A 22,218-nucleotide genomic window follows, 5' to 3' on the forward strand; every position below is an offset into this window, starting at 1 on the left:
GAAATGTAGCAAGCATGTAGTCACTTTCAAAACTCTTGAAATTACAGTTTAGGTAAGTCAGAAAGTTTATAGGAAATTTCTTGGCGGCAAAAGGGAGAGATCCGAAGAGAGGGGGTAACTGCTATAAATATGAAGGGACGCCATGACGAAGCTTCCTTCTCCGGCATTTGTGATACAAAGCGGACGAAAAATTGTTGAGCTGCTCTGCGAAATCAAACCAACGAAAGTAGACTGAGTTCAACTGCAGATTTTAGCCATTGCGGCTAAGTCTTGACTCCATGAGGAGATAGTTTTCTTGAGTGAAATAACTGTACCAGATAGGACGGTCAAAGTACTGAAATATTCTAATGTGATTAAGTAATTCGTGTGCGGGAATAATTATAATCCATCGTGTGCGCTCCGCAAACAAGTGAAGGGTATTTCTTTTTTTTTATGCTTTATTCCAGGAAACCTGAAGAAACATAATGAGATGTACAGCCATGAATGTAAAGATGGCTAAATAAAATGCCAGGGTCACAGGTGAGCCCTAAGACGAATACTGGCGTGACGACATGAGGTAGGTGGCTTTCCATCTTACTACCTCTTATATCTCGTCTCGTGATTTCTAAAAGTGTATTTGAATGGGGATATACGACGCAGTGGTCGCCCTACTAAGTTTTGTAAATGTGAGAGTACGACTAAAAGAGTCATTTGTTTTATTTTCCACTTGGATAAAATTTTGAAGTCTTGCGAGGGCCGTATAATGTTGTAAAAAGTTATTGAACGGGATTCCGAAGTGATATCACGTCCAATGTAGATCGTCATCCGTGTGAGTGTACTGCCTATATTTTGTGATGTCAAATTAAGATGTTCATTCGACGTAAAATTCTTCTGTCTGCAATTTGACGTTAATAATAATAATCCATGGTCACTCATTTTCAATCGAGTGGAAGCGCGCTGTTGGATGAGAACCTAGGGTGATGAATTTGGTCACGGAGAGAAACGTTTTTATTTAATGCCCATTTTTTAAACTGTGTCTGACTGACAATAAAAGATCTAGTAGAATGTTTCAGTCATTTCTCGTAAAATCAAGTTATTAAATACGATATCATTTATGCGAAGTTGTTCATGATTAATGCATTGTGCGATATTAGACGTCGGGATTTCTAGTGGGGATTTTATTCCAGTTCTTTGTCGAGGATAATTGTGGAGCTGGGAAACAGAGGTTAGTTTTGTGAATCAGGTTGGACCTGTCATTGAAGCTGGGACACGGAAGCCCGAGGAATGTTTTATATGAGTTGAGATGAGATGTGCGAATCAGGTTAGAGTCCTGTCATTTGAAGCCGGGACATGATAACCCGAACAATATTTTATAATGTTGAGAATGGAAAGAAATTCATAGAAATCCATAGCGGTATAATTGGCGACGCGTATAATTAGTGTGGGCATCTTGAAGCATAATCTGTGCATTTTGTTGGTTAGAATATCGTATTTGTTTAACTATGTCGGCAGAGTTTAAAGGGAGCATTTTGAGAAGTCAGTCAGGTAGAACGAACCGGGTGGTTTATGTAACTGCCAAGCGAGCATGGGGTGAGAGACCTCAGCTATGATAGCGGGAAAGAAGTGGAGTTGAGATTGTACTGTAATTCTCGGCCAGGGGAAACGTTAAAATGCTGGATTTGGTTGAAATTCATAGCTGGTAATGATATAAGTATTGTGAAATACTGTAAATGGGGACGTAGTGAACATTTGAAATCACGAACTTTGAGTATAAGGAACAGAGTAACCCAATTTCAGGGTTGTCCAAAATATAGAGCGATGGTCGTGACGATCGGTTTGTCTGCGAGGGGTGTGCAAAATTCAGTGATGACGAGATATGACATCGTAATTATATGGCGAGTTGTTTGGTTTGTACGTAGATTATTATGATATCCAAGTGTTAATAACGGTTAGGACTAGATTAGATTTTTAAGCATGATATCACGAGATAGGATATATGTAGCTGGACATGAATTATGTAAAAATTCTTTTCCAGCCAGATAAACATCGCAATATTGAACTCACATCACAGCTGCGTAGAAATTTGTGAAGAAACCAGAGTCCGCGGAGATAAAATTTACTGATCTTTGACATTTCGTTAAATCATTTAAATTTATTTAATTATTAAATTCAGTGAAACCGCATTTTGAAATAACTTTAATCAAGCGAATAACTTGGAGATGCATTCTGGAAATTTTAGTTTGTTTCTGGGAAATATAAAAATAAAGTAACGATTAAGGGGACATATCCGAAGAAAATGGATTTTTCTGCCACTAAGTTTGTGAGCATTGCTATTGTTGTAATTATTGAACTTTGATGGATTGAGCAGTGAATATGCTGGGGATAGTAAAGTGGAACTTCGGTCATAAACCGATGTAATTTAATTGTGTGTAGCCTTCAGCCTAGAAACATGGATGGTCAGGGGGTCATCAACCTCAGTGACTTAGATTAGGGCCATATGCCATCGTAGCATCATTTCCTTGCGGTCATCATCCACAATGACTTTAAAGTAACTTAAAAGATTAGATGTCGGTCCATGACATAGACGCAGGTCACATCGATTCAATTAAGGGTCCATGCCGTAGAACCACTGTGTGGCACACACCGATTGGACGGCCTTAATTATTCCCAGAGTCCAGAGTTCGTGTTACGAGGGCTGGACCATAACGAATCACTATGATGGTACATGTGGTCTCACATGGAAGCCGAATTTAAGGATTTCCAGACTTTCCTTTCTTAAATGATTAATAATTGAGATAATGGTTTCTAGTAAGAATGCCCATCAGGCAGTTACGTTAAAGTCTCACACCAGTGTTCTGACGTTTATGTAAAAATGATTGTGGTGTCCAGTGGACACAATTGACTATGACACCGTTGACATAGTAAATTACTTCAGAATTTTCCTGAATAAATAGGAATCTTTTAAACAGACCTTTCATTCCAGTAGATAGATTAGAATTAATGAACCCTACCTTTACCTCAGCAAGTGACGAAGAACCCGAAACGACCCAAGAGACAGATCTCATGAACTTTGCTGATAGGTAAGGAAGGTAGGTACCCCTCAATATGGACCTAAAGGGTTCAATACATACATACATACATACATTTCTATATGTAGGCCTTCACATTTAGTTTTCTTTCGACTCTGTGATTTGTAAAATATTTTATACCATAAACTGTAGTTTCTTATTCTCCGACATACATACATACATACATACATACATACATACATACATACATACATACATACAGACAGACAGACAGACAGACAGAAATTACGGAAAAGTAAAAAGTGCATTTTCTTGTTACTATGGACATGACCGATACAGAAATACCATTATTTTCAAATTCTGAGCAATGTACAGACAAAACTCTTATTTTGTATATATAGATAACGAGCTTTTAATCCATCTAAGTGGTTATTATATACATGAAATGAACATTTTAACATCAAATGGACTGCATACAATTTTAAATCCTCAAGCTTAAGTTCGCATTTGAATTCGATAGTACGATAGCACAAAATCACAGACATTAAGGAATGTGAAGACAACTCATCAAAGCAGACGAGAAATTTTATATTTATGACTTACAAGAATTCTCTTGTTACATATTAGAGTTTTAATATAGCATAATTTACTCTAGATGTTTTAGCATTTAACTAGTGCAATATTCTATTATTTGTATATATGTATATTAAGGAGTTACGTATGACAATATGTTGTTTAATGTTTAGATTGCCAAGTTTTTTCGCACTTTCTGAGCAGCTGATGATGGTGTCAAAAATTGAACACCGAAACATGTTCTGTAATAAATAATGTTGTGAATACCATCCAACAACATTGTATTTTGTATTGAAAAGGTGGAACCCACTAGATTCTAATTTAATTGTAATCTCAGTTCAATACGGACCAAAAGATGAAGTTCCTTACGTTTAAAGACATATAATAACATAGATCAACACAAGTGCACTAAAGCCAATACTAGGCCTATCTATCTCTTTTGCTGCAGAGACTTCGAACTACTAACATAAAAGCAGCAAAAGTCACCTCTTTGCAGGTCATGAAGGCCCTGGGTGCAGTAGAAGGTAAAGAATTCCACTATTCATAAACTCGGCACTTACGAGGGAACATCGGCAATGGTTAAGTCTCCCATCACGATGAAACTTGGAAAATACATTGTGGTACACGCAAAAAAAGATGTCAGCATCAATTTCGGGTGCCGACATTCACTAGGACGTTAACTAAGGGGCCTAAAAGTTGCAACATTTCAAGTTTCACGCGAAAAGAGACGAATACCTGCTGGCCAATACTAAGCCTGCCTCGTGCCACACCTCTGCACCTCCTCCCTTCCCCCATCCTTCTGGTTTCTCGTCGCACGTTTCTCTTCTCCTCGCGCCTAACATCTGCTTAACCCTTGAAGGAGACCGGTGCTGCACTTTGCGTACTCTTATCAGCCTTCCTTATAGCTCTCCTTTATAATTCCTATATTGTATCTGTCACTTTGAAATGCTTATAAAACGTTTGCAACGATTCCTTAAGTGTAATGTCGTTGAGCGTGTCAAAAATTATTTTTCATCTTCAAGCAAATCATGGAAGTCACGGTGAAGAAGGTCCACTGAATTTTTGGGAGCTGCAGCTTTATGACGCGACTGAGGTGGTAGCATGGTCTTTTGCACTGCATGTGGAATTTTAGGTTTTAATTTTCAGCACTGGATAATTTTCTACGCGCTCAACAACATTACGCTTTAGGAATCGCCGCAAACGTTTTCATCAACATTTCAGAAAAAGTAAACTGACAAATACAATGTGGGAATTATAAAGGAGAGCTATGAGGAAGGCTGATAAGAGTACGCAATGTGTAGCACCGGTCCCGTTCAACAGCTAAGCAGACGTTAGGCGTGGGGTGAAGGGAAACGTGCGGCGGGGAACCAGAAGAATGGGGGAAGGGAGGAGGTGCATAGGTGTGGCACGAGGCAGGTTTAGCATTGGCCAGCAGGTATTCATATCTGTTTGTGCGGAACTAGATATGTCGCAAATTTTAGGCCCCTTAGTTTACGCCCTAATGAATGTCAGCACCCAAAATTGATGCTAACATCTTTTTTACGTGTACCTCAATGTGTTTTCCAAGTTTCACCGCGATCGGAGAGTTATAATTTCAAGTCTAGTGTTATCATTTTACTTTTTATTATGGCATTGTCAGTCTTTTAACAATTTTTATCATTCAGCTCAGGGCCCTGACCTAATCTCTGTAAATTAAGGCTGATGATGTTCGCTATGTCGAACGAAACATGTTCCTTTATTTAAGACACCTCATGATTATTTTATAATTCAATGAGTAATATAATGTATTGAGTAGGTGGTTGTTATTAAAAGGATTTTATAATTTTAATATATTGTCCTCAATACGGTTCTATTATGAGATTAATTACATGTGAGTTAACCATTGCCGATGTTCCCTCGTTAGTGAGGAAGAGTGGTTAGCTATTACTTATTAACTTGTAAACGTTCTTAATATCTAGTATATAGCCTTAAAAATATGTTAATGTCACACTGATTATGTACGTATTATTAACACCACACTCAGAGATTTTTATTTTTATTTTGTCTTGTAAATATTGGTTATTAATATTATTAATTATTTTAAAAAATTAAGATGGGTTGTCCTAACATTGAGGTATTTGGTGTTTCTGTTTGTTTCTTTTCCTTCTTTTTCAAAATGTTCATTATTGTGTATATATTATTGTTAGTATTAACACAATGCTGTCTGCTCACGTATCAATACGTGTTTCCAAGCATGGTGCTCTGCAGCCGATCACGTATGAATACGTGTTGGTGTAAGCCTGTCTTCTGATGCCATCTAACGGGTATTGAGGAACTATTTGGAGATTATCGTTGATGTACCTAAATTTTAGAAAATCTCCGCTTCTTTTAGTACTGGTTTTGCCCGTTTTAGTGCGTCAGTGACATTTGTTTTTGCCTTCGAATATCTTGCGTGTATCCATCAATGCTGGTAAACAAAAATGGCAGCGCCGGTAAACAAAAACAGTGGATTGACTCCTGGTGATATTATACATGAATTATACCCTGATAAATTGTCATATGTTTCCCGTGATTGTAAGGAGAGTGAATATGAATTGTCTAATGATAATTCTAGTGCTAGTGTCATGCATTTATGTGGAAGTGATGCGGTAAATGACACGTTTCTTGCACCATGTGAACAATGACCTGTTCCTTCAGATTGCAAAGATGGTCTAGATATAAGTACTGTTGATAATATTCTCCCTATTTCTGGCAGTGAGTGGCCTAACAGAATAATATACTGTGTTTGAAGTCTTTCTTGTGGACGCCTGGCGTTAACGTTTCGCCGCGTGAACCTGAAAATATAGGTTATGATGTCAAGTTGTTCATTTGTAATGATTTGTTGGCGTATATGGTGGTGGAATCAATCATTACAATAATGAACCGAAATATAAAATCTCACCAAAAACATTAAAGTGGACACATATAACTGTGAATGTACCCAAAATTATTAAATTATGATACCCTGCAATAACTCCATGTCTCTGACAAAACATACCGGCCACAGGGGCCAGTTATACGTCAGATGGGCCGGACAGCAATGTGTTCAGAAATCACTCGACAACTCCTATACTGTGGGCATATTTCAAAATATGTAATTGTACAGTCTATGGAAGATGAATGAATGAATGAATGAATGAATGAATGAATGCCTTTGCCCCCAGGAATTAACCTGGTTCTCACTTCTGGGGTAGGCTGATTGAAGCTCAGGGCCTGTGCACCTCTGGAAGTGGAAATCTTGTTTCTTAAATTTTTGACTTCCTGACATGGAATCGAATCCACGTCCTTCCACATGACCCAAACATGCATTTACCGCTTCGGCCACACAGCCCTGACTACTAACACTCCAATCAAATCATAATGAGGTCATCTTAGCACCTGCAAGGAGTCTTCTGCTTTTACGGCCTTACTGGACCATTTGAGTCAATCATTTTCTAGTCATCTTCTTCGATAAGTTTTCTTTCGGAATTGCCCAGTAGCTTTTCATTCGTTCTGACGTTTTCTGTTGTTCCTCATCTGTAAATAACCTGTCCATACCATCTAAGTCTAGATGCCTCTGTCCTATTCTGTAGTGGCTCTTGTACTGTATCTCTAACCTTCTCATTTCATCATTCATTCTTGTAACTCCTATCCTGCTTCTCAGAAATTTCATTTCACTTGCCTGTATCCTAGTCACAGCTCGGCTGCCTCATTACCCAAGTTTATGCTGCATACATCACAATAGGTATATAGTACGTCATGTACATCACTCTTTTGCTTCTCTGAGGGACATTCTTGTTCGAGAAGAGGCTTCTGAAACTTTTCAGGAACGCTCCTGCTTGTCTTCCACACTCGATCATTTCCTTATAATTTCTTCCACTTTCCTCTGTGATATTTTCCAGGTACCTGAAATTCTCTATCATCCTAAGCTGTTCCCCTCCAAGTACTATCCCTCTCATTGGTCTCTCCTTCTTTCTAGTTGTCATCACTATCTCGCTCTTTTTGGCATTAAATTTCATTCCATATTGTTCCACCTCATCTTCCCATGCATCTAACTGTTCCTATATATTCTCTTCCTTTTCTCCCCATACTAACAAGAAGTCATCTGCAAACATTATCACTTTAATATTTCCTTGCCACTTTTGTCATTAGCTTGTCCATTACTGCAATGAAGAGCAAAGGGGACAGAGCCCTTCCTTGTCTTAATCCACTTGTTTGCTCAAATCAGTCTGTTCTCTTTCCTCCTACTTTCACACAACTGACATTCCTATGGTACATCTCCCTCACTCTTTCTATTTTCTGCTTCTCGACACATTTTTTCCTGTAAGGCTTTCCATACCTTGTTCCTGCACGCACAATCACATATATATATCACATATATGCTTTCTCAAAATCCAAGTCCAAGAAGGCCATCAGTAGATCTTTACCGCACTCATAATGATGCTCTTGTAGTTGCCTGGTGTCCTCATCATGTGACCAAAACGAGAGATCATCTTCTTCTTCCCTATAGTATCTGTGATGGGCTCCAGTTCTCTATATACCACTTCATTCACCATTGTACAACTTTTGATATTTTTTATTTATACATGTTCTAGCTATTCGTTTCTCTCTACTTCTAGGATTTTGTCGATTCTGTTTCTCTGAGTGACTTTAAAAAGAGTTTTGCTTCTGTATGTCACCTGGTTGAACCACCGTCTTGTAATGTTTTAATTTTGTTTCGATCAATAAACATTTTTCTTGTATGCAGACCATGTTAATTTTTTAGCTTTTATAATTTTATTACATCATCATCATTTCCCCTTATCCAGCTCCTGCCGGGTCGGGGTATTTACGGCACTTCTCCATTTTCCTTCTTCCTTCCACTATACCTCTTCCACGATCTTGTCCCAGTCTAAATTTCGTCTTCACTGATTCAATCCACCTTGTTCTAGGTCTTCCTCTTGTTCTCTTGTCCTCACACTTTGCCTCCAGCATCTGTCTTGGAATTCTATTCTCCTCCATCCCCTTCACATGTCCAAACCACCTTAGATTATTCTTTTCAATTCTCTCATTTAGCTTTACTATCCCAACTTCCTTCCTATTATCTTCATTTATCACTCACTCTTTCCTTGTCTTTCCTTTCATACTTCTTAGGAATTTCATCTCACTGGCTTGAATTATACTCTTTTGCCTGCTAGTCAAAGTCCAAGTCTCAGCTGCATAAGTCAGTATGCATGTATAGTTCATTTTGCACATTATCTCTTTACTTTCTTTGGTACTTCTTTGCTCCAAAGAAGTTTTCTTACACTTTGGTAAAATGCATTGCCCTGCTGTACCCTCCTGCTAATCTCCATGTCTATCCTAGCATTTTGAATTAATTCACATCCTAGGTATTTAAAGCTGTCCACAATTTCCAGACTCTGACTTCCAATTTTCACAGTGCCCTTTCCTTGCCTTTCCCCTCTCGATATCACCATAGTCTTGATTTTATCAGTACTGATTTTCATGCCATACTTCTCAATTTTTTCATTCAGTATATCTAGTTGTTGTTGCACTTCTTTGCTGTCCTTTCCCCAGATCACATCATCTGCAATCTCTTTAATCTCTTTATCTCCATAGGCTTCCTTTGTTTCCTTTACAATTTCATCTATGACCATAATAAACAAAAGAAGAGTGGTAGCGGGTAGAGACCCTCTTTGAGGCAGCTCTACTTCAGGGAGTGGCGACCCTGCCCACGTGAGTCCCAGACCACACTGACCTGGTGAGTAACATCTGGTAAGGGTCCCAGCTCAAGGTGATGAGCGAAGACCTCAACGGCATTTATGGCGGAGAAGGTGGACTTTGGTACGGCGTAAGTGGCAGAGGAGGCAGCTCAGTACTCGGGATTAATAGAGTGCAGTTACCAAAACTACTCTGTGTGTCTGAACCCACAATCGGCGGCTCAGGGGCAGCGTCTGTTCTCCATGTTAGGAGCGGCTGTGAACCTAACCCTCTGAGGCTAACAAGCTCAGTTGTATCTCTTGTCGATGTCTAGGCATCGGCCGCAAGCCAAAATCATTTGACTCAGCATGATGGAAAAATCTAGCATAGGCAGGTGGTAACCAATCTACCGTTGTCAAGAACGTCAGAGAGCCTTTGGATTCTGGGGAGCTCGCACCAGCCTGCAATAGATTTTTTTTTTTTTGCTAGGGGCTTTACGTCGCACCGACACAGATAGGTCTTATGGCGACGATGGGATGGGAAATGCCTAGGAGTTGGAAGGAAGCGGCCGTGGCCTTAATTAAGGTACAGCCCCAGCAATAGATTAAAGAGCAAGAGAGTAACTCACTTTGCAACTTTCACTCCTTGAAGTTGGAAAACTCAAACATCTGACCAATATCTTGTCCAAACAAGACATCGTGATGACAGCATTACAGGAGATAAGATTCACAGATGAGTCAGCTTTTGAATCACAAGGGTACAGGATTTTGAAAGGAAAACCAGGCAAGAGAGTGATGAAAAATGTCCCTCACCTGGGAACGGGTTTTATAATCTATAAGCAAATCCTAGGAGCAATCACAGACTTCACTTCCAGGAACGGCAGGATTTCGACCCTTTCCTTCAAAGGTGCAAATAAACTCTACACGCTAGTCAATGCACATGCACCTACAAATGAGAGCAACAAGAAAGACCAAGAGAAAGTACAGGAATTCTGGGAAGACTTGGAGGAAACTATATCCAATGTACCAAACAACAATGTGATTATACTCCTTGGAGATTTTAACACACAACTGGGGAAAGAAAGGAGATTCAGAGCCATCATTGGAGACTATCCAGCCCACAAAAGTACTAATCAAAATGGAGAGCGATTGATGGAGTTATGTAGAACCTTCAATCTGGTCATGAAATCTACAGCATTCAGACACCTCCCAAGAAAACAGAAAACATGGATATCTCCCAACCTCAACCTAGGAGAGTTCCAGATTGATCAAATAGCGATCTCAAAACATGCAGAAAAGGAGATCCAAAATGTCAAAGTCCTGAGAGTGCAAATTTAGATTCAGATCACTTCCTCTCCAAGATCAAAGTCAAGATCATCCCAAGATCCCAGAAAAACAGGAACACTCAAACAACAAAGTTTAACAGAGAAAATCTCAGAATGCACGAAGATTTGGCAACAGAATTAAACAAAAGACAGTACCAGGGATGGGAACAGTTAAAAGATACTATGACTGATTCTGCAAGAGTCACAGTTCCTCTAGAGAAGAAGAGGAAACATGCATTGGTGGTCATCTGAATGTGATAATGCAATCGAAGAACGCCGAAATGCGTGGGAGAATTGGTGTTCCCAGAAAACACCAGAGAACCAGAAGAAGTTCCAGGAAACAAGGAAAAGAACATCCAAGACCATCAGGAATCTGAAGAGGAAAAGGAACGCTTGATTCAGATTGAACAGGATTTTTAAAAAATAACACTCGGGACTTTTATAAAACATTCAAGAATACCTTGAGTAGATATGATCCACCAAGCCTCAACTTCAGAAACCAAGAAGGAAAAGTAGCTCACAGTGATGTGGAGAATTGCCAGATTCTGACAGACTACTTCACAAAGCTCCTCAATTGTGAGCCACCGTCTCAGAAATTCGACTACAGTCACAAGGAACCAAACCCAGACTCGGACTCCCCAACTGTGGACGAAGTCACGAGAATCATCAAGACCTTAAAGAACAACAATGCACCTGGAGAAGATGGGATTACTGCAGAACTTTGGAAATATGCTGACATCAGAGCGATCGTTGAACTGACAAGAATCCTACACACAATCTAGGAAGAAGAGAAGCTGGCAGATGGATGGACATCAGCGTTAATACACCCTCTTCACAAGAAAGGAGATAAGGCAGACGTCAACAATTAGAGGGGAATATCGCTACTACCAGATCTTTTCAAAGGCACTGCTAGATAGAGCAGAAAAACAATTGGAACCACAAATTGGCGAGTATCAAGGAGGTTTTAGAAAGGGCAGATCATGTGCAGAACAGATCCTGAACCTGAAGTTGATCACAGCACACCAGAAACAGAGGAACAAGAAATTCGTGCTCACATTTGTGGACTTCAAGAAGGCCTACGATTCGGTAGATAGAGAAACACTGATCCGTATCCTAGAAGAAATGGGTCTAGATAGGAAGACCAGAGAGCTCATTAAACAGACTGTGACTGACACAACATCCAAGGTCATGTTCAGGGGGATACTATCAGAATCCTTTAGCATTAAAACAGGGGTCAGACAGGGAGATGGGCTTTCTCCTCTTCTATTCAACTGTGTTCTTGACAAGGTCATTAGAGAGTGGCACAAGAAAATGCAAGGAATAGGTGGTATACGAATGGGATATAAGAAGAGGGACTGTAGTCGACTGCCTAGCCTTTGCGGATGACATTGTGATTCTGTCAGAGTCAATAGAGGAGGCACGGAACCAGATTGCCCAGCTCCAGGAACAAGCAAGGATCTCCTTCGAGAAGACACAGTACATGACCAACATCGAAACAGCAGCCAGATGGATGACAGTGGAGGGAGGAAGGATTCGGAAAGTAGAGAAATTTAAATATCTGGGAGAGTGGATAAATAACAACCTGTCGGAGAAAGAGGCACTGATATCGAGAATCAACAAAATGAATTTGGCATACAAGCTAAGTATGAACACCTATAACAAGAACATCTCAATCAATGCAAAACTCAGACATTACCACACAGTGATCCGTCCAGAAGCCTTATATGCAGCTGAATGTTTGAACCTAATAAAGGTAGGATTGGTCAAGAAGTTAGAACTGGTGGAGCGAAAAATTCTAAGGAAGATACTGGGAGCCCAAAGAACAGAGGATGGATCATACAGAAAGAAAGCAAACCAAGAACTGGACAGCAAGATAGAAAAGATCTCAGACACCATCCGGAAGAGGAGAGCCATGTTCTTTGGACACATCTACAGAATGGACCCTGGAAGACTGACCAACCAGATAGTAAGGTTTTTTGAGACCATGAAAACTATGGTACGCTGGCATCAGGAAGTGAAGAAAGACCTGATAGAAATGGGAATACAAGGATCGGAAATAAGCAACAGGGAAACTTACAAGTTGAAAAAAAAGAACACAAAGACTTTCTGAGAAAAAGTTAGTCTGCGGACCCAAACACCTTGGACGGAAGAGAGAAGAAGGTTGCAGAATGAAAGAATGAAGGATTACTGGGCGCAGATCAAAGCCCAGAAGCAGCTGAAATCGAATTAACGTGGTCCACAGTTGGCCAAAATGAAAGAAAGAAACAAAAGAGGTGACAGCACACTCCCCTGTTTTATTCCAGTCTTATTCCTAAAGCATTCTGTCTCTCCAACTGGGTTCAGTACTCTACAAACCAGTTGTTGTACACTGCTTGCACCATTTCTAACATTTCTCTTCCGAGTCTCTTTTTAACCATGGTTTCCCAAACCTTCTCTCTGGGGACACTATCATATGCCTTTTCTATGTCTATGTAGTCATGACCAGATCCTTTCCATATTCCCAGTTCTTTTCCATCAATTCTTAAATTTAAACATCAACTGTCTCATGCTAAATATTGGGTCCACTGTAGATCTTCCACTCCTGAAGTCATATTAGTTCTTTCTTAACATACAGGTTTCTCAACCAAGTAGTAAGTTATAATTTCTGCTAGGTATTTAAATTGTTTCATTATTTTTACTTTCCTGTTGTTTGTGGATCTGCTAACATTATCTCAGTCTCTCTGAATGATATCAGGAGTCCTACCATATTTTTTGTGTTATATTTTGTAGATTTGTTATTCATTTCTTGCTTTTTGAACGTTATCAGCTAGTAACGGTAAGTCATATGTGAATTCTAAGCACTTTAAGTTTATTTGATCTTAGTTCCAATTTTTATGTTCTTAGGATTTTCCTTGTCCCGTTCTCTCGTCACATAGGCCCATTCTAGGGCATAGTTGAAAAGTAATGGCGATAAGCCATCTGCCTGTCTTAACGCTTAATGCTGTTTTAATCGTGAACGACTCGAACATTTCTCTTCTGAATTTTACTTTGGATTTGATGTTTGTTAGGGTTAATTTTATTTAATCTTTATCATTTTTATTAATTATAACAATAATTTTCTGAACCTCAATCTTCTGTGTCCATCAAACCAAGTTTGACAATAGCTTTGTTGAACAAAGAGAGAACATTTGAACCAAGAACCGGCTGAGCAGTGTTTTTGCTATCGGCGAGCGCGACAGTTGCTGCTGTGTATAGACAGAGTTCAGTGGTGGTGTAAACAAACAACAGTATCACTATTTAAAAAAGTTTATTACTTACCCAACGTAATGGAAGGAGATGTGTATTCACACAAGTATGGAGGTGGAACCACGCCTTGTCCAAGAAGAACATTAAATTTGGGTCTGTTACACTGTTGTATACATTATCCAGAATCCGTTGACAAAATGTGCATCTACATACAGTATAACACTATTGAAAAAACATATGCCACAGTCATTTTATATACTTCAATCATTTAGTAGACTTAAATGCAGAGCCATAAGAAATTCCTACTTGTAAAGATTTCAGTTTGGTATCTTAGGCTGAACACTTCCTGTAGCCTGAAATTTATTATGAGACCTGGAACTTTGACGAGCAGGAATCTTTCTTGAAAACACGTTTGGGCTTGATGAGCTGAGTTAATACATATCTATCTATCGATAGAAGAATGTCTGTCCGCCTGTCCGTTCCTTATACAAATCCATACCGTTCCACCAATCTGAACAAAATTTTGTATACAGTAGAACCTCGATTATACGTTCCCGGAAACTACGTTTTCCCTATTATCCATTCAAATTACGTGGTCCCACGAGCATCCTAATTAAATCAAGTTGTAAATATCCCGCATTATCCGTTCCTCGAAGAAACGATTTCCCGTATCAACCGTTCAGAAATTTCAGTCCCATCAATGCTAAATCTCCGATCACGCGTTTTTCAAGAAACTGTATCTCACGAAAGGTGTTAATGTCGTCACGGTGGTAATTTGAGGAAGCGAAAAAGCGATCGGCGGGTGAACTTGTATAAGGGACCATCTTAGCATCGCATTTGGGTGGTATCGAAATCATAAAGCAGAGAGTGTCCACAACAATTGGAAGGATACAGAGCGCATTTCGACAGCTCTACTTGAAGACGGAACGAGTTTCGTCAAATGTTTATACTTGCAAAGCGTCTACATTATGTCCAGTGTTAGATGTTAATTTTTTTTTTTTTTCTTCAAGTGTATCGCCGAACAGGTTTTCGGCACTTCCCTGAGGGCACTGTATAGTCACTGACCTTTCAGGCAAGAATCTAAACCGCTCCTTCTTAAGTAACACAAATTTAGTATTTTAATATTATCGTATACGATTATGTTATTGAGACCAGAACAGATGTTGCATCTTACATACATAAAGCCATGGGAGGTTTTGGGATTGCCTATTACTGTTTTGGTCCTAATGTAAGACTAGGAATTTCATGTTATTGTGTTAAAATGTTAAAACCGCAGTCGTTTTATTTGCGCACGTTACATGTAAAAACCTTTGCAACATTTCGCACTCGTACCGACTTGGACAGCGAGCGCGTTTTCCAGCTGAGCTCAAGGTCGTGAATAACCGTAAATTCGGAAGTTTTGATGATATTTTTTCTCTTTCCAATTTAATTGTGATTAGTGACGGACATAAATGAATATAATGCATTCGAAAACTCAGGGGCGGTTTCTCCATAAGGTTGCAGGTTTGCGCTACCCCCATTAAATTTTTGTTTATTTTAGGTAAAGTTATATAATTTGGATTACTCAACTACTGTACTTTCATTCAACAAGACAAACCTTTCAAGAGCTTGAAAGAGCAAATATTAACTACAGGAGACTACAAGCTGGTACTCTTGGATGTTCACTGCAGAAGCTGAAAAGTTTGCAAAAGAGAGTCAACCTGAGGTAGGAGGAAACATGGGCTGCCAGAGGGGTGTGCAGCGCTGACCGAGGGGTGCGCGGGGAGAGATAATGATAGGCGTGGCTTCTTATACATTGCTTAAATGAAGGTTTATCAACCAGGCTCCTCCTACCACGGCCGACTTGATGCGTTGCTCTAGCTAGCTCTTTGCAGCGCAGCGAGGGATCCAGTCAACTGTGCTCCTATGTAACCACTTACAAGCAAAGTTGCTAGAGACCGTTGGCACTCAATGTGAGAGCCTGTTATATAACAGGGATGTCACCTAGCGACATTGGATGGAAGTTCATCTGCTGGATATAAATTAATGGCTTTAAATTTGAAAATAAAAACCACCATTTCTTTCAGTAGTCGTGAACTTCGTTATGTGCGTACAAGCTACGTAGCTTATCGATTTCACTGTGTAAACATTCGTGTCAGCGTGTGTGTTTTTATTATTGTGCGTTTTTATCAGTTAGTGGTATTTTGCAAGATCATGAATTCGGTGCAGTCTTTAATGTCTGGGCCGTTTCCGCAACGGACTGCCAAAGAAAAATCTGTGGTGAAACGAATCGGTAGGCCCACGCGACGTTTAATTTCAAAACCAGATACAATACCGGAATTAGGCTACCTCAAAGTGTTTCATTTCAATATGGTAAAAAGAGTTCTTAAATGAAAAATATGTTACTGGGTTGTAGTAATATTCCTGATAATAGAAATGTAAAATGTTTGTTTTATTTTTAATAATAAATAGTACTGTTGATGTACCTGGATTTGAAAATTAGCCTGTAATCATATTACATCAATGGTAAAAATTGTGCACCACTGAACTTTCAAACCACCAGCCGCCACTGCGAAAACTTGAGAATTGATACTTAAATTCGAAACAATATTCTTGAGTTCAACATAACCTTTAAAGGTCGATGTAGGCTGTAGGCCTAATTTGCGCGGTACAAGATTTCCACAAACTAACTACGAACAGTATACCGGTGACCAAATTACAATGGAAGATTTAAAGAAAAAGGGATTTCACCATCATGTTGGGCGCTTTTGCATCCAATGTGCTTTATTTTCTTAGATTAGAGAATTAAAAAAATACTTGTGGTCGATTGTTTGGCTTGATGTTATTAGGTTTTTCGAACAGTTTGACTGATTTTGTTGAACTGAAAGAAGTTTTCACAGGAAACCGACGATGTTTCCACGGTAAAACTGAATGTAAAGTTTCGAGACTTTTTAAGTCGCGTACCGGTAATTAATGTTTGAAGCCGGCCCCGCGGTCGAACTTGCCTGTCTCTCACCCGGAGGGCCCAGGTTCGATTCCCGGCCAGGTCAGGCATTTTTACCTGGATATGAGGGCTGGTTCCAGGTTCACTTATTCTACGATTACCTTTAATTGAGGCGCTATTTAATGGTGAGATGGCGACCCCAGTCTAGAGAGCCTGGAATAACGGCCGAAAGGATTCGTCACACTGACCATGCGTCACCTCGTAATCTGCAGGCGTTCGGACCGAGCAGCGGTTGCTTGGGAGGCAGAAGGCCGATTGGGGCTGAAGTTTGGTTTGGTTTCGGGGTATCTGTAAGATTTTAAGTATACATATTTCTTTTTTTGTGATGTTTAGCCAAATTGTTCATGGTTCATTCATTCCCGGATTTTCCGTTTTCCCGTGTTGTACGTTTTTTTTCGGTGGTCCCTCCAAAAACGGAGAATCGAGGTTCCACTGTACTTAGCTTTTAGAACCCTGTGGGTAACCCTGTTTGCAATAAATTTTAACAGCCGTCTCCTTTCCCTAGATTTAGGTCACTATGGCACATTAACAGAGGCTAATATAGGTGAAATATTGAATTTGTTGTGCAAAGACAAGACAAAGCTCATTTCAAGCCTCAAAATGTGAAGATCAAAACTTGGTAAGATCATATGGAACTGAAAACGATGTTTTAAGGCCCTAAAACCAATCAGGAGATAATGGCACCACATTATCCTTGCTCTAGGAATCAGATGAAGAAATGGTCATAACCATGGAAATGAGACTACAGTAGGATACAGGCCTGGTGGTTGAAGTAGGCACATGCGTGAGTGTAGGCAAGGCTACAAAGAGATTCTGCTTAAACATTTTAAACTCAAAGCTAACATTAATCTGCTAAGATATTTACTGTTTCTGGAGCCACAGTGTACAACAACTGGTTTGCAGAGTAATGACCCCAGTTGGAAAGACAGAACACTTTAGGAATAAGACTGGACTAAGACAGGGGAATGTGCTGTCACCTCTTTTGTTTATTATAGTCATGGACAAAATTATAAAGAAACAAAGGAAGCCTAGGGAGATAGAGAGATGAAGATACAACTATTTGCAGATGATGATGTGATATCAGGAAAGAACAGCAAGGAAGTGCAACAACTAGATGTACTGAACGAAAAAATTGAGAAGTATGGCATGAAAATTAGTACAGAGTACTGATAAAAGCAAGACTATGGTGATGTCGAGAGCGGAAAGGCAAGGAAAGGGAACTCTGAAAATTGGAAGTCAAGAGTCTGGAAATTGTGGGACAGCTTTAACCCTTTCCACTCGAATTATTTGTACGTTCTGATTTCTCCCAAATCGTATTTATTTCTGTCAGCATTCTTCATATTTTAAAACCTGGTGTTAGGTACTGGTTGTAACAATATATAAAGGACGAAACTCCAAAATTAATGAATGTATGGTCTGCACATGACACAAAATCATGTTTTTCACTTTCTTAACAGTATGTCTTGAGTGTGTGTGTGTGTGTGTGTGTGTGTGTGTGTGTGTGTGTGGGGAAGCGTTCAAAGCAAATGCTTGGATGGAGCCCTGCTTGTTTATCCAACCAGTCTGCACTAAAATAATCCGGCATTTCTGCCTTACTGTTCATCCCCATGTTAATAATTACACAAATAAATGCCTTCAGCTCTTCTAATGTCAAAGCTTTCCAAGAAAACTAGATCTATTCTGAAGTGGAGTATTTTGCTTCGACTTCATTTTGGCAAATTTGTTTGTCTCATGGACAATAGAGGTTATCAACTGATCAGTAAAAAATAGCTACCAGTACTCTAGTTCTATTTTAAGTCTATTGCCACAGTTTATGAATACACTGACTAATCTGTAAGGAAATTTGGGTAATCCTGCATCACCCGTTCTCCGCGATCTCCAAGGTATGTTTGAAGTCAGCAATGTATGACTGGGACCGGGACGAGTCAAAATACTATCGCCTCCTCCACGATTTCTTGCAATGCTGATATCAATATCGTCATTTGAATCACTAACAGATATATCACTTTCATCGCCAGATTCAAAATTTTCATCACTTTCATGGTCACTATAAAAAATCAGCCGAAACAGACGCAAAAATCTCAGCTTCGGTCAGACTGTGCGCCGCCATGTTGCTTCACGCGACTGCTTTCCATTGTCAAGGAAACGGAGCAATTTTGCCAAGCAAAGAGAAACTAAAACACACCCATTTGGTTTATTTCGGTTTCCGGAAGGGACCAGCACTTACGAAACGAAGAACAAAAGCCCTGGCATTCCAGGTAACCTATGGCTCATTCCACATTAAGAAAACAGTATTGCTCTTACAGACCTACAACGAGTGAACATACCCCCTCTGAGACACCCATAATTCCTCAAGATTAAGAGATATTATACTGTACTTCGTTATGTATTATGAAAGATAAATAAAAAGGATGAGGCATTTTTGCACGTGAGATATTAAAATAACTATATAACATTTTATTTTTCATAAATACATTCGTAGGGAGGATGTACAATGGCGGGAACAGCCATCGCTTCGTTGCCTAGCTTCATTTGCCTTCTATGTTGCTCTGGTACAAGCATCTGTGAACCGCGGACAGCTCACTTCTGTAGTGAAGTCATGTACAATCTTTCTTTATTGTACGTGTGTTTTTAGGTTGTAAATCAGTGCGAACATGTCTTCTGTTATAATAATCTTCTGTTGAGTGAGTCCATAAAGTTGTCTAATGGTATATATTTTACTTTGGTTGTATATTGCATAATATGTGTGTGTTTTATATTATTTTCGTACTGTTCAGAAGTTGTTACTGAAGATTTTGATGCTGTGGTGGGCAGCGATAAGTCATGGTATAACTTGTACTGATACAAAAATTTGTCATGTCATTTGTGATTGGTTTGGTTATTTAGCAGTTCTTTCTTAAGCGCATTTTAATTACCGCTGTTTTCTTTAAGACCGCATTTAATTTTTACTATTGTCTTTTGTTAAGCGATACGACTGAGCAGTAGTACCCCGTGTTTCCTGGTGAATAATAATAATAATAATAATAATAATAATAATAATAATAATAATAATAATAATAATAATAATAATAATAGTTTTACGTCCCATTAACTACTTTTACGGATTTTGGAGACGCCGAGGTGCCGGAATTTTGTCCCGCAGGAGTTTTTGCGTGGCAGTAGGCTTAATCTACCAACACGAGGCTGAAGTATTTGAGCGCCTTCATATAGCACCGGACTGAGCCAGGATCGAACCTGTCAAGATGGGGTCAGAAGGCCAGCGCCTCAACAGTCTGAGCCACTCAGCCCGTCTGGGGAAATTTATTATATGCATCCTTCACCCTTCGAGCTCATAAAAATATTATTTGTCTATTTTCTCCGCCGATTTACTTCAATGCTGAGGTTTTTTATGTGCCGTTCTTTACCTCCGATTCTGTACAAACCAAAAAATAGCCCCTGTAAACTCCCCGTCCCCTTTAGTTCATACAAATTATTTGCAGCTTAGTTTATTCCGCTTGTTATCTTGAGGTTAAATATTGAATTTCACAGATTTATGTGCCGCCGTTTCCGCGTGATTGTGTTGCGCAGAGCCGTTCGATATAGCAACCCTGTTGTCATAAGAGGAATACTGTTTTCTTAACATCGAATGAACCATAGCAACGAGCGGCGAAACATTGTGTCGACTCAGGGTCGACACACGAGCGGAAAGGGTTAAATACCTACGAAGTGAATTAATGCAAAATGCTAGGGTAGACATGGAGATTAGCAGGGGGATACAGCATGGCAATGCAGTCTACCAAAGTATAAGAAAACTTGTTTGGATCAAAGAAGTACCAAGGAAAAATAAAGAGATGATGTAAAAAATGTACTATGTATCCATACTGACTTATGCAGCTGAAATTTGGACTCTGACTAGTAAGCAAGAGAGTAGAATTGAAGCCAGTGAGATGAAATTCCTAAGAAGTATGATAGGAAAGACAGAGTGAAAAATGAAGATGTTAGGAAGGAAGTTGGGATAGGAAAGCCAAATGAGAGAGTTGAAAAGAATAAACTACGGTGGTCTGGACATGCAAAGAGGATGGAGGAGAATATAATTCCAAGACAGATGCTAGAGGCAAAGTGTGAGGGCAAGAGAGCAAGAGGAAGACCTAGAACAAGATGGATTGAATCAGTGAAGAGCGGCATATGAAGACAAAGTTTAGACTGGGACAAGATCATGGAAGAGGAATGGTGGAAGGAAAGAAGAAGATGGAGAAATACCATAAATACCCCGACCCGGCAGGAGCTGGATAAGGGAAAATGATGATGATGATGGTATTGAACAGGTGGACCCTTCTCTACCCTTTGACAGTGATCAATTCTCAATACGGACTATGAAGAAATTCATAACGTATGATATTGTGTAGTAGTAAATACATATAGACCCATAATATATTTCGGGATTTAATACACAAAACAAACAGCACACCACTTGACAACATGTCTTTTGATAGGCACTCACTCACTCACTCACTCACTCACTCACTCACTCAATAACAAGCTTGCCTTGCATCCAAGGCCGGGACAGGTGAGCGTGCACCTCCTGTGCATAAAACTCTGCAAATGGCTGTTATGTAGTCTATATGAAACACACACCACATCTGGTTCTTAGATCAAATTCCTGACATATTTTACTCATCCTCTTTTATAAACTTACCTTAAGTGCTGATATTTTGGCCCACATTCCATCATTCTGCCATTCCTCTTGACACTTCCTCATAAAATGGTAAGAAGGAAAGAATATCAACAGGCCATCTGGGATGATACGACTTAGGTTAAGTATGGTACGAGCCAAGGAAGACATGTAGCGTGGGTTATCTCTGGAACATTACACATTTCAATCAGGGTTGTAATTTAGAATTATCTGGGTACATATATTATTTCTTTTGGCCCTCTTCAGTATTCTTTATATTTATCAGTTATTGAACTTGCACATAAAATGACTTAAACAAAGCATGAATTAATACAGTGCTAAAAAGTTTTTCATATTCTGGATTAGTGCATTTTTATTTTGCAATGTGTATGTACATAATACATTATGAAGGGTATATCAACTGGCAGAGGATGTGGCGAGAAGAAGAGGGAATTGGGAGTCACTGGTGAGAGAGAAGGCATTTCTGGACAGACAACGATAGCAAAGATTCGTTTAACACCACCCTATGTGGCACGCTGGAGAGGTTCTATGATGATGATACTACCTATACAAAGAAAAAGAACATGCAGTCAGCTATGCAAAAGCAACAGAAATGCAACAAAAGCACAAAGTTGATAAAGGGGGATCTTGAACACAAAATTATCACGCATTGTGCGACACATCAATACTGTAATACCAATATAATGGTCCATTATTGGACATTATAAATTTTCCACCTAACTCATTCTTGGTTGCCTGCGTTTCGCCCTCATGTGCT

The 22,218-nt window shown here is 39.4% G+C and overlaps 1 protein-coding gene across 1 annotated transcript in view; it reads right to left on the reverse strand.

Annotated features, from left to right (window-relative positions):
- The window catches only part of Rtel1 (Regulator of telomere elongation helicase 1), a 168,671-nt gene that overhangs the window by 40,958 nt on the left and 105,495 nt on the right, over positions 1–22,218 (reverse strand). Inside the window, exon 11 of the mRNA XM_067144670.2 lies at positions 21,465–21,627. Within this exon, the coding sequence (XP_067000771.2) occupies positions 21,465–21,627 (163 nt within the window). The remainder of the gene's footprint in view (positions 1–21,464; positions 21,628–22,218) is intronic.

Source organism: Anabrus simplex, chromosome 3 (assembly GCF_040414725.1).
Source record: "Anabrus simplex isolate iqAnaSimp1 chromosome 3, ASM4041472v1, whole genome shotgun sequence".
Lineage (NCBI taxonomy): Eukaryota > Metazoa > Arthropoda > Insecta > Orthoptera > Tettigoniidae > Anabrus > Anabrus simplex.